Below are 14010 nucleotides of genomic sequence, written 5' to 3'. Positions count from 1 at the left end.
CATTTTTACAATTTAATCTCCAATGTTTACGAAATTTTCTTTAACAAGTGGAAAAACAGTTATGTCTAATAAATTGTCTTGAATTTGTCGAAAAATATTTACTTACTCTTGTGATAAGTGCACATAAACAATAAATAAAGCATTTTACCTAACCTAACCTTCTCTGCGTGTACAAACTTTTTCTACACACAAAAAAAAAATGAGAAACGTAATTATTAATGATCATAATCATCATGATTCATCATGAAAATATGCGCAAATTATTATTACAACTAGCAACATTTACGTTATGATGAAATGGTTTCGTTTGCTCATATATAATGAAGAATTCGAAACTATTACAAATCGCTTCCTTTCAAACCCAGAACTAAGTTATTTTCCAATGCTTATTATTTTAAATTTATTAAAACAAGTTTTAAATATAAAATTTTGTATCTAATGTAACTCTGCATCATACACACCCACTATATAGTGGTTATTAATTCCACATTTCTAGGATACGGTTCATTATAGCCTTAAATGGGGCCATGCCCACTGCGACAATATCTTGTGCTGCATCTGGAGCTTCAGTTGTTGTTGTAGTTTTCGATGTCTTCTTGAATTCACGACTCTCGTGACTTTCCTCAGATTCAACAGATTTTGTTAAATCAAAAAGGGGTTTGAAGCCTTTACGATCTTTGGAATGAGATGATCCAGGACGATTTCTTAATAACATCCCTTTTTGTGAACTTTTCGTGCCTATTTTCCATTGATTATCCTCTTGTGAAATTTCATTGTTCCTATCATTGCTTTCAGGGTCCATTAGAAGTCGGGCCAATTTTTCTTTCAGCTTCAAACCAGGACTGGCGTTTACTGCCACAGAAAATACTAAAAAATTTAAAAAAGAACATTATTTTGTAGTACAAAAACTCTGCAGTGTCTGATTTTACACAATAAAGGTGAGTACTATGTTCGGTTTTCCCACCAAAACACTAAGTTAGAAGTGCAAAAATATATACACTGTTAGAAAAATATGTTTTTCATATGTTCCGATATAAACAAAATGTGTTTCGGGCACAATTTTAAAACACAATATATTTAAGTGCAAACATGTAATGTTCCTAAACTAACACTAAATGTTTGGGACATCTATGTTAATATGTTAGAATATATTATGTTTGGGGCATGAAGGTTTCATAAAAATCATATGTGTGAATGCAAACATATATAAATTTACAAATTTCGACTAAAAATACATATGTTGTGATATTTTATTCAAAGCGACAGAGAGAGTATAGAGAAAGAAATAGAGATGGAAACCGGGAGAGTTGACGAAATCAACATAATCACATAACACAGCGAAAGAATCAAAAGAAAACAATTTCTGTGAAACTGCTTGTATGTTGTTTCGGAAAACTGTTTTATGATAAGGCCATAAATATTATTTAATTTGAATAAAGAGAATAGACATTCGGAACAAAGAGAATAGACTTTTGAAAAACAAACAGCATATTTTTTCGCCTTGAGAGCAGCATTTTATGTATGTGTGGACATGTGTTTTGTTTATCATTTTGGCATTATGGGCACAATTTTTTTCTTGGTTCGTTAAAAGAAATCAGGGGCCTTCATAAAAATAACGAAAGGGCACTATACTCTTTTTAGAGTTGGGACAGTAAAATGAAATAAGGAGGAAATAGTGAAAAATGACTCAGTAAAATGTATAAAAACAAAGTTTAGTTCCTCTTTATTAATAAGTAGTCCACGAGGAGTTGACGGGCATTAAGTTCGAGTTTTGCAGCTAAAACAATTTAAAAAGTTTATTTTCTTTAAAATGAATTATTAAAGAAAAATAAAAGGCATTTTAGAGCGATGGTGTTAAATACTAGTAAAAAACTGTTCACGCCTAAATAAGTTTATGTTTATATTATAAAATTATTTATGTATGTTTATACTCGACTCCACGTTCTTCTTTTGTTAGAGTTTTGTAATTCCTTCCAAATTTTAAAGTTTTGTACCAAAAACAGTTTTTTGTTACAAAGTTGTTATTTTTGCAATAAAAAAATAATATTTTATCCAAAAATCAGTCAATTTCGTTTATATCAAGCACTGTTACTGACTATAAATCTTTAATACCCCACATTTCGAAGTTTCATTATAAAAATTTAATATAGTATAGATATGAATGTGTAAATTAAAAAAAAAATGTTCGGTCGGAGCAGGGATTGAACCCACGACCCTTTGCATGCAAGGCAGACATGCTAACCACTGCTCCACGTGGCAAACAAATGTATGTTTCTGTTAAATAATGTTATGTTTGCATGGGCTCGTGGGCGCTGCAAACTATGCTATATAAATGTAACTTATAACAATAATTATCTACTGGTGACTATAACAGCTACGTAGCCCAGTGGATAGTGTGTTGGCTTACAAATTGTATGGTCCTCGGTTCGATTATCCGCGCAGGCAAAAGGTAAAATTTAAAAAATTTATAAAAGTGAATAATTTCTTCAACATTATTTGTATTACAGAAAAAGGTGCCAAGAACTAAAATATTTCGTGGAAGTGAAAATTACGAGTATGTTAGGCAATGAGCACAATCGTCTTTGGGAAAAATTCTTCCAAGCATATAATATTTTTGGGCTCAAAATGCTTCCAAACATATAATATGTTCACATAAAACAAACATATTAATGTTTCGGTAGTATCCAATAATATATATGCTTCCTGCAAAATATGTTTGGAACATATGTTAAAGAAGTGATTTTTTTGAGGGTGTATGAATACGATTATATTTTTATCAAGTCTTGTTAAACTATTGATGGAAAAGATCGAAGGCCTTGATTACCAAAACACTTTATGTTTCTAAATTTATTGAGTAGGAAAAGAAACCGTGAAAACAAGCTGGTTTTCAGCTTGAAAACTGAACATAGTACTTACTTAATGTTCGTTTCCCTTTAATACTGGACAGTCAGAATATGTACAAAATTTACAACACTGATATTACCTATTTGAACACACCCACATAAATACAATTTAATCACAAAAAATAGGTAGCGTTAATCAAGGAACCATTCCCTTATGTAAATTCAACCTAGCAAACCGGTGAGAATTACTCTCATCAGATGTTATCCAAAAATGTACATGATAGTTTGTATAACGTAATATCATGCCATTTTCATAGAAGCCTTCTTTTCTATATAAAACCAGAAAGCAATACAAATCTTGAATTTTTAATGTTTTCTATACAATTTGAAGGATTCAAAAACAAATTTAAGGAACAAGGGTCGAAAAAAAGGTAAGCAATTGTGAAATGTCAATACAGTTTTCCATTGAAGCCTGCTTATATTAAACGGACTAAAATACTATATTTTTTATTCATTTCCTTTAAATACCAATTTTATCTCTTCAAATTGAATATTTTTACAATCAAAAGGTGGGTTACCGTATTAATCTTTTAAAATTGTAAATTTTGTTTACTCCTACTTTTCTTAAAACCAAGAACGGTATGGGTTCGTTGGAAGATTCACCTTCAAGTTGGGAAGTAGCGTTGGCATTAAATTGCATTTTTTTGTTTTACCTGTCTTTTTCAGTTTGATCCCATGTAGAAAGCAGCATATCTGATATATAACCTAATGAGATGCAGCACAACCTCTATATAATGGTAAAACATTTCTTTCTTTTGGATTTACAAATATGAAATTATAATTATAGTTATATTTTTTTATTTCTAGAATTTATTTATTTATTTATTTAAGTCTATAGAACAATGTTCCTTACAGACTACAAAAAATAAAACCATTCCATTGTATACTAAAATAACTGTAGATATAGTAATATTTAAGAATATGTTTGATTTGTGCTAGTACGACAAATTTCTAATTATTTCATAAACAACTTCAAAAATTCTTTAAAATGTTGTTTTGAAACAGTAAATTCTACCATACTGACCCGATTCAAAAAATTGAAATTTATTAGCGATGCTATAAGTGGGCTATTAATTATATAATTTTGCCTGAAACATTCAACATTAAATACATTAGCACCTCTCAAATTTCGGCTAGGAACAATAAACTGTAATTGGGATAATATGTCTGGACAATCAACAATATCATTCACTACATCAAAAATAAACACCATAGCTTGAGCATTACGTCTCCATTCCAAAGTATCTAAACCAATTAACAAACACCTTGATTCGTAACTAGGTAATGGCTGTGTAAAATTCAGTGAACTAAGTGCAAATTTCATGAATCTTCTCAGATTACAATTACAAAGTATCATCAACATGGTGTAATACCAAATATTACATTAATTTGCTATTATTTTGGTCTCTTATTGGTTCAGATTTTAATAGACGATTTCAATGTGTGGAACTTTTGGAAAGGAATTGCTACTAAAATTAAATTAAACCGAGCCCCTTTTATGCCAAAAGACAATAAAGGTAAATGAAGATTATAACTAAGGAACTAAGAATTCAGGTAATGTTTAACAAAATTAATTTTTAATTGAACAAAAATAAGTTCTAGTTATTCTGTTTACTTTCAGAAAATCTAAGTTAGCTTACAGGTTGCTGACTTATTGGAAATCTAGGCGCCTCTACATATTACAAGGAGCATGCTGACATGGTTATTATGATAAGGAAGATAATGATTTATACAGTTTATATTTTCGACCGTTAGTTGTTATTAATAGTAATTGTATGAGTAAGTTATGTTAGAACAAAACACACAAATGACAAGAACCTAATTTTGTCTATTGCATAATTCACAAAAATAAAATATTGAATATGTTGTAAGAAGAGCAATTTTTCTTTTATTTCAAATAAAACTAAATAAGATTTTGGGGACGCAATGTATACATTTTTTGATTGAAATTTATTGCCAATTTCAATTAATTTTTTAATTGAATCAGTCAAATAGTTGATTGAATTTTGTCGCGAAATTAATTAAAATTTTAATTGCTTCAATTAAAATATTGATTGAATTTGATGTCAAAAATCAATCACTGTTTTAATTGATTCAATCGCACAATTAATTGATTCCGTGACAAAAGTCAATTACATTTTTAATTGAAAATCGTGTTGGTTTTCAATCAAAATGGGTGATTGATACTATCATTTTCGTGATTGAAGACATTTCAATTAAAAAAACTATTAAATCCGCGCCTTATTTACCCTTTAATGGGCACTGTATTTAAGCTACAAAGAGAAAAAAATTCTTACGCCTTTAAATTTTAAGCGAATTGTATGAAATCGAGTTTGTTGTATGTAATACATCATAACATAAAAAAAAATATGTTTTTGAGGAAAATTTGTTGTACTTCTGAGTAATCTGCAGTCGAAATTAAAAATCAAATGTTGACCAAAAATTCAAAAATATACAAATTGGAAGTTACATAATATTTACTAGAACTATTTTATAAAATTATTTATTAGTAAATAAACAAGTAAGGAAAGTCTAAAGTCGGACAGGGCCGACTATATTATACCCTGCACCACTTTGTAGATCTAAATTTTCGATACCATATCACATCCGTCAAATGTGTTGGGTGCTATATATAAAGGTTTGTCCCAAATACATACATTTAAATATCACTCGATGTGGACGGAATTTGATAGACTTCTACAAAATCTATAGACTCAAAATTTAAGTTGGCTAATGCAATAGGGTGGAACACAATTTTAGTAAAAAAAATATGGGAGACATTTAAATCTGAAGCAATTTTAAGGAAACTACGCAAAAGTTTATTTATGGTTTATCGCTCGATATATATGTATTAGAAGTTTAGGAAAATTAGAGTCATTTTTACAACTTTTCGACTAAGCAGTGGCGATTTTACAAGGAAAATGTTGGTATTTTTACCATTTTTTTCGAAATCAGAAAAACATATATATGGGAGCTATATCTAAATCTGAACCGATTTCAACCAAATTTGGCACGCATAACTACAATGCTAATTCTACTCCCTGTGCAAAATATCAACTAAATCGGAGTTAAAAATTGGCCTCTGTGGTCATATGAGTGTAAATCGGGCGAAAGCTATATATGGGAGATATATCCAAATCTGAACCGATTTCAACCAAATTTGGCACGCATAGTTACAATGCAAATTCTACTCCCTATGCAAAATTTCAACTAAATCGGAGCAAAAAATTGGCCTCTGTGGCAAATGAGTGTAAATCGGGCGAAAGCTATATATGGGAGCTATATCTAAATCTGAACCGATTTGGCTGATATTTTGAGACTCATAAAATATTCGGATGTACGGAATTTGAGGAAGATCGGTTGATATACACGCCAATTATGACCAGATCGGTGAAAAATATATATGACAGCTATATCTAAATCTGAACCGATTTTTTCCAAAATCAATAGGGATCGTCTTTGAGCCGAAACAGGACCCTATACCAAATTTTAGGACAATCGGACTAAAACTGCGAGCTGTACTTTGCACACAAAAATACATCAACACACAGACAGACAGGCGGACAGACAGACGGACATCGCTAAATCGACTCAGAATTTAATTGTAAGCCGATCCGTATACTAAAAGGTTGGTCTATGATTACTCCTTCTTGGCGTTACATACAAATGCACAAACTTATTATACCCTGTACCAGTAGTGGTGAAGGGTATAAAAACTTAGTTTTATGCGCACTGTTTTTTTAAGATACAACCACTATTAAAAAAACACATAATTTTCTTTTTTTTTTGAAAAAAAAGTGGTATGCAGATGTTCTTTATTTACCATTTTGCATATTATATATCTTTTTCGGAGGAATCGGTGATCTTGTGCATTTAAGGGTTAAGAAGAAAGTAAAATCGTGTTAAACTCTGTACAATAGGAATTTAAAAATAAGAAAGCATAACCTAAATGAAGTGAATAGTAAAATAAACTTGACTTAGTCACTCTTATAAACAGTTATTTTAATTTTCCAAAGTTTTAATAAAAATTTCAGATTTTAAACAACAAATATTTAAACGATCATTTCTATGTATGATTGAAATTGAAATCTGTAATATATTGTTAATTCGGCCAGGTTTGGCTTTGTATATATTACTTTGAGAATAATAAATGAAATGAAATTGTGAATTTGGTTTAACCCTCTAATGCCCCATTTTTTCTGCTATCTGATGAAATTGTCTAGGTTTATGACACAAAAGTCAGAGAACGAAACAAGTAAAACCAATACGGTAAAATTCAGTGTAATCTACAAAGTCTCTTGTAGTGTTTTGACTAAGTTTTGTCCTTATTTTACGCATTTTTGTTGTCTTTAAGTGTGCTTCACTATAAGCGTCCCGTTTTATAGTAGACCGCCTAAAGGCGGGATTGGGCATTAGAGGGCTAATATAAGGGCTGTTTTCTTTTAGCACTGGATACCCTAAGCAGTCACAGACTAAAAGAAAACAGAGTACTCGTTTATCTAGGACATCTCCAAAAAATACGCACCACTGCCATCAGCTGTTTAAAAACAATCACAGAAAAAAAATGAAATTTTACTTTTTTAATGTATGCAATGCTTAAATAGTAATACATATTTACTGCTCCGATTATTTATGACACTGTACCACTTTGAGTCTCAAGTTATTCGATAAATTAGTGGCAAAAAATTGCTATTGTGAATCTAAAAACTTTATCAAAATGCAATCTGGCAACACCGACGCGACTTGCACTGATGAACTGATGAGATGTTCTGGATAGAACACCAGTGCCACGATGTTCTGGATAGCCCATACAAACGTTGCATCCAGTGCTAAAAGAAAACAGCCCTATAGTAGATCAATTAATTTGATACACTCATTGAAAAAAGTCTGCTAATAACAGCAGTCGGTATCTGCTGCTATATTTGTACTAACATTAAACAAATTGTAAATCTTTTAGTTTTCACAATTTTATACAAAGCATATTTAGGAACCGCAAATAATTCTTTGTATATTTCTGCACTCTAAGCTCCTAAACACGATCAGTAATAATTTTGTTTGCTGTTATGCGTTAATTTGATACATATTCAGATTTTTGGGCAAATACAAGGCACATCCTTAATATATTGTTTTTATTGTGTTACAATAGTTCTGTTCAATCAATCTGATTGTTACAAAAATCATAGACCAAGAAAATATAAAGACATACTTTGATAATTCAACATGATTTTGTTTATTTGCAGTGCGCATTCATTCCACTCAATTGCGCAGTAAAGTGACTCATTTTCTTTTTGGAAAACGAGAATTACCGTACAAATCAGTGAATTTGTATTACAAAAAAGGTGTGGATGTATAGAATTTTATATGCTTTTACAATATTTGGCGTTTCATCAAAAAAAAAAAAAACAAATTAAAGCCAAATTAAAAAATCGCTCAATTGCAGACGAAAAAGAGCCATCTACGGTGTGCAGACAAACTACACACAAAAAAATTTTTTCTGATTCAATCACGAAATTAATTGATCCAATTAAATTTTTAATTGAAATGTCTTCAATCACGAAAATGAGAGTATCAATCACCGTTTTAATTGAAAATTAAAAAATTAATTGATTTAATTTGAAAATTTTAATTCATTTTTTGATTGATTCAATTAAAAATTTAATTGATGTTGATTGAAAAACTCAATTAATTTTTTTAATTAAAATGGTAACTATTTTCAATTACTTTTAAATCTGACTTTGCGTTTTTAGTTTGATTTAAAAAAATATATTTTGAAATAATTTTCTATTTAAAATTTTAAAAAATCCATCACTTTTTTTACTGACTTAGTCTTCCAAGTTTGATTAAAATGTTAATTGAATCAATTAATTTTTTAATTAAACATTTAAAAATGTTCAATCATTGACTTAATTAACTTAAGGTTTCTATCTTGATTAAAAAGTTAATTGTATCAATTAAATTATTAATTGAAAAAAATTCAACTTCAATCAACTTTTCAATTGGAAATATTTTGGTGATAGTTTTTTCTGTGTACAGCGCTGTGAATTCACTTGAGATGTTTATACCTTAATTGGTCCATGCAAAAATGTTTACGGGCTGTAGTAGTTAACAGACTGCCTACACACAAAAAAAATTTTTTCTGATTCAATCACCAAATTAATTGATCCAATTAATTTTTTAATTGAAATGTCTTCAATCACGAAAATGATAGTATCAATCACAGTTTTAATTGGGCATAGAAAAAAATCTTGATTAAAAAATTAATTGATTTTTTCAGCAAATTTCAATTAATTTTTTAATTGATTCAATTAAAAATTTAATTGATGTTGATTGCAAAACTCAATTAATTTATTAATTAAAAAAGGTAACTATTTTTAATTACTTTCTGAATTGGCTTAGGGTTTTTATTTGGATTAACAAATGATTGTTTGAAATACATTTTTAATTAGTCTTCCGAATTAGATTAAAAAGTTAATTGTATCAATTAATTTTTTAATTACAAATTTTAAAGTTTTCAATCATTGACTTAATTAACTTAATGTTTCTATCATGATTAAAAAGTTAATTGTATCAATTAATTTATTAATTGAAAAAATTTTCAACTTCAATTAACTTTTTAATTGGAAATATTTTGGTGATATTTTTTTCTGTGTAAGTTACCATTTTCCACGTCCTCCAGTATAGTTATATGCCAGATAAAAATATGACACTATTTTGAGGACCGAACTGTGACCGTGGCTTTTTCCGACCACAGCGCCACCATAAGGCCGTTGTTTCAGCTGACTGTTGGCCAATATGTCTAAATGCAATAGATGCAATATGACATTAAGGGAATCCGTTTCTCTTTCCTTATTAATCAAAACAAATATAAATCACACATGCACGCACAATTAACTACTGAGTTAAAATATTGTTCCAATATTGCTAAATTGAATACTCATTTACCATTTTTAGCGTTTATTAGTTTTTTAGTTGCCAACCCAAATTACACTAAAAAAATGTTTAATTGGATCGAAAGATTTTGACCTTTCTCTAAGGATGTTGGTATTGATTCCGAGCCAAACATGCGGCTTCTTTAAAATAAAGACATTTTTAGCAACTTATCTGGCTTTAAAACTAGGATCAATAATATTAAAATTAGGCTACAGATCTCATTTATCCAATTTTCATTCTCTTTTCACGGTGTATTAATAAAACTATTCACGTATAAACAAATGTCAGTTTAAAAATGAAAATTATAACGGATACTTCAAAGTACAAAATGTTTTTTTGTTTTTTAATTCCAAAAAACTTTGAAACAAAAATACTAAATACGCAAAATAAGTCTTAGCCTACACCCAATTTGTTAGAAATTTGTTAGTAGAAACAGCAGAAAAGTGTCCTAAAACAGAAAAAAGCCTGCAGAAAAAGGTAAAGCAGTCACTGTTTGCTGAAATAGCAAACATTGTCTGCTGTTCGATTACACTAAAACATGTTTTAGTTGGGCTGAAACAAATAAAAATGACAACTGGGGACTATCGTAACACAATTAAAACAATATTTTATGAATATCTATAGTATTTGCTCAAAAATCTGAATATTTACCAAATAACAGCCTCAATAAATGCTGATCGCTTTTAGGAGCTTGTAAGTATATTACTAAAAATTGTATAATTTTCTTTATTTCTTTATTTTTCCTCCGTTAAAGCAAAGATATACGGCTTTAACGGAAGGACGCAATTTTCCCAAATTTGTTTGTAAAAAAATTTGATGCAAAGATTATAAACTTTATTTTAAATCAAATTTCGTTATTTTAAAGAAATTTGTCCTTAATATTTTGTAAATTGCGCATCCTAAAATTTAAGTTGCGTAATCTTTAATATTACGTAAATATTTTTTCAGTGTAGGCATTCTTTTTTCTTATATTTAGATATTTAACATCGTTTATTACTACGTTATACATCATATAGACAATTGTGCATTTATATTACATATATGAAAAAATTATGAATATTTACTTACGCGCTACAAAAAGACATGCAGAAAATATTATCCTCGTATAAATCATTTTTCCCAAGACTAATGTTCCGTAAATTTGAATCCAAACCAGATGATGAATTTAGTGACTGTTGTATACGATAATAATTCAAAGACTTTTATAAAACTATAGCATCCCATGCACATACGTGACAAAGTTATTGTAATTAATATAATCAAATAGATTAAATAAATTATCTTTGCAAGAAATAACATCCGCAAAGAAACACGTTCGATTCAGAAGTAAATTAACTCTTGAGAAAAAGCAATTTACCCATGAGCACACTTATCAGTTTGTATCTATATCGAATATATGCGGAACTTAGTGAAAAAACATGTATGGGAAAGTCCATAGCCGGGCGACACCGACCATACACGTATTGTTTGGTGAAATCAACTTGTGAATTAATATGCCTCTTTTTTATGAATTTTATATCTGATATATTTGTTTTGTATAAATTTGTTCCTTTTAATTTTCTTTATGTGTATCATTTACTCTTTCTCAAGTATTCGATAATTATAAGTTTTCCCATCACTAAGAGGGAAGGCTCTCAGTTAAGAATGAAATGTCAAATTTTTTTGTACCTTCAAGTTGTTAAAAAGTAAAAATGTAGAACAGTACGTTTTATGCGATTAAAGAGCAATCACCACAAAACTCATCGAGTTTTATTTTTTACCATACACGTATTATACCCGGCACTATTCTATTCATACACCCAGAAAAAAGTGGCCCCTTCTTTAAGTTAAAATGAACTCATTGTGAAGAAAGTTGAACTTCGTATAGCGCCAAAGACATTTTTATTTGTTTGAACGATGTGATTTTCGTAGAAATTAGGTAGAATGCATTCCATATATTAGTTAACATTTTCCTATATTTATGTACCACTATACTACAGAATGAAAATTTAACTGAATTGAATTCATATATGTAATGATTTTATTGAACTTTTTTCAATCATTTGGACAAATCTTACATATTTGTGGTAAACCTTTTACTTCAAATTAAGAACTGCTTACCTTCGTTTTTAAATACAATTTTATGTATTTATATAAGCAATTTTTTCTTCAATATAAGACATGTTTTATTAATATATTAAATATATTTATTTAGAATCAACAGCATCGACTGGCCTTGAAATATTAAAACACATTTTTTTCTTCTTCTAGTACCTTTCACTTTAAAAAAGTTGCTGCCTAGCAATTTTGCCCACCTTTTACAATTTCAATACCTACAAATATAAACAAAAAAGTCCTAAACCAATTTTTCGCAAAAGGTTAGTAGCGTCACTGAATGTTTGAAGATTCCAAAATGAAGTCGAATGAAGGGGTTGTTATACTGCTGGTGTTTTCTTTTTTATAAATCAATTTTCAAAAGACGAACATTTTTCTCACTAATTTAAAATAACAAATATTTTATATATTTTATTTGTTTTTTTATTATATTAATTTACTATATTATTTTTAACAATCTCTCCATACCATAACAAAGCGATTCCAACTAAAAAACAACCCACGCGCAAACACATCGATTACATCGATGACAGGTATCGATTACAGGTAGATAAAAGAAATGTAGGAAATTTTCCTATATTCTAACAAGTATGTTTCCTTAAGTTTTGAAAGGGTTGAATACTTCTTAGTACGAATGAACTAAAATATTTTTCTATGCCAAGTGTTATTCGTATGTATGATAAGCTTTCTATAATAAAGGAAGTCAGAATTATCATTTATAAGAAATCTTGCTAAATTTGTGGAAACTTGGTTTTATTTCGGTTTTTGTTTATTTTTACGAATGCTTTGTTATCAGTGAATAAAATTTTCTTTTTCAGTAGTAAATTCTTATACCCAGCGAAGAAAACAGTATTAGTAAAATGCCATGCCTTATTCTAGTTAATGAACTATTCCTAACTGCTTTCAGTTTAGGATTTTTTTTTACTGAAACAAGTAAATTTTATTATTTCACACAAAAATTTAACTGAATGGAAATAAAATGGCTAAACTAAATTGATGAACATTTTTTCCTTTAGTTTCGAAGACACTTTTTTCTGGGTGTAATTAGAACGAATATCAATTATAACCTCTGGGCGAAATTTGCATATATCTGAACCGATTTGAAACAATTTACTAGTGTCAAATTTCAAGTCGACTCAGAGTCCAGCTCTAAAGCATATTTTAGTTTGACTGAAACAAAGAAAAAAGTTCAACTACACCCTCAAAAAATCGCCTCTGTAACTATACTCCCAAACATATTCTGCTTCAAATATATATATTTTCAGAATTTGTTCAAACACAAAAAATGTTTTTACTATGCAAACATGTTATGTTTCACCCTAAGCATATCATTGTTTAAGGCTCCAGACAGTGAATTCACGTTTATAAACATTTGTTTGCTTGCATCAAAATGTCTTAAATATAATTGTGTTAGAATACGAATAAGCACGTATGTTTTTAATTTATTTAAAATAAGTAAGAAAAGTGTAAAGTCGGGCGGGCCGACTATATTATACCCTTCACCACTACACCCAGAAAAAAGTGACCACTTCTTTAAGTTAAAATGAACTCATTGTGAAGAAAGTTGGACTTCGTATAGCCCCAAAGACATTTTTATTTGTTTGAATGATGTGATTTTCATAAAAATTAGGTAGAATGTATTCCATATATTAATTAACATTTTCATATATTTATGTACCACTATACTACAGAATGAAAAAATTTAACTGAATTGAATTCATATATGTAATGATTTTATTGAACTTTTTTCATTAATTTGGACAAATCGTACATATTTGTTGTAAACCTTTTACTTCAAAATTAGAACTGCTTATCTTCGTTTTTAAATTCAATTTTATTTATTTATATAGACAATTTTTTCTTCAATAAAATACAGGTTTTATTAATATATTAAATATATTTATTAAGAATCAACAGCATCGAAATATTAGTTTATTATTCCACTATTTCCAATTTCCATGTAATGTTATCAACTGTAAAACGTATTTTTTTTTTCGTCTTGTGCCTTTCACTTTTAATAAGTTGCTGCCTAAAAATTTCGGTTAATTTTAGAAAATTTTAAATATTTTGAGAAAATTTTAAC

The 14010-nt window shown here is 28.9% G+C and overlaps 1 protein-coding gene across 1 annotated transcript; it reads right to left on the bottom strand.

The window, feature by feature from the left end:
• Positions 1–372: 372 nt before the first annotated feature.
• On the bottom strand, positions 373–11061 carry LOC142236206 (uncharacterized). The gene is made up of 2 exons (XM_075307472.1): positions 10902–11061; positions 373–867 (listed from the first exon to the last, which is right to left on the bottom strand). The coding sequence occupies exons 1-2, from the start codon at positions 10945–10947 to the stop codon at positions 479–481; spliced, it is 435 nt and encodes a 144-aa protein (XP_075163587.1). The 5' UTR covers positions 10948–11061; the 3' UTR covers positions 373–478.
• Positions 11062–14010: the final 2949 nt, after the last annotated feature.

Source organism: Haematobia irritans, chromosome 4, assembly GCF_050003625.1.
Source record: "Haematobia irritans isolate KBUSLIRL chromosome 4, ASM5000362v1, whole genome shotgun sequence".
NCBI classification, from domain to species: domain Eukaryota; kingdom Metazoa; phylum Arthropoda; class Insecta; order Diptera; family Muscidae; genus Haematobia; species Haematobia irritans.
The sequence above is the reverse complement of the archived record's forward strand: the minus strand, read 5'-3'. Positions and strand labels throughout refer to the sequence as shown.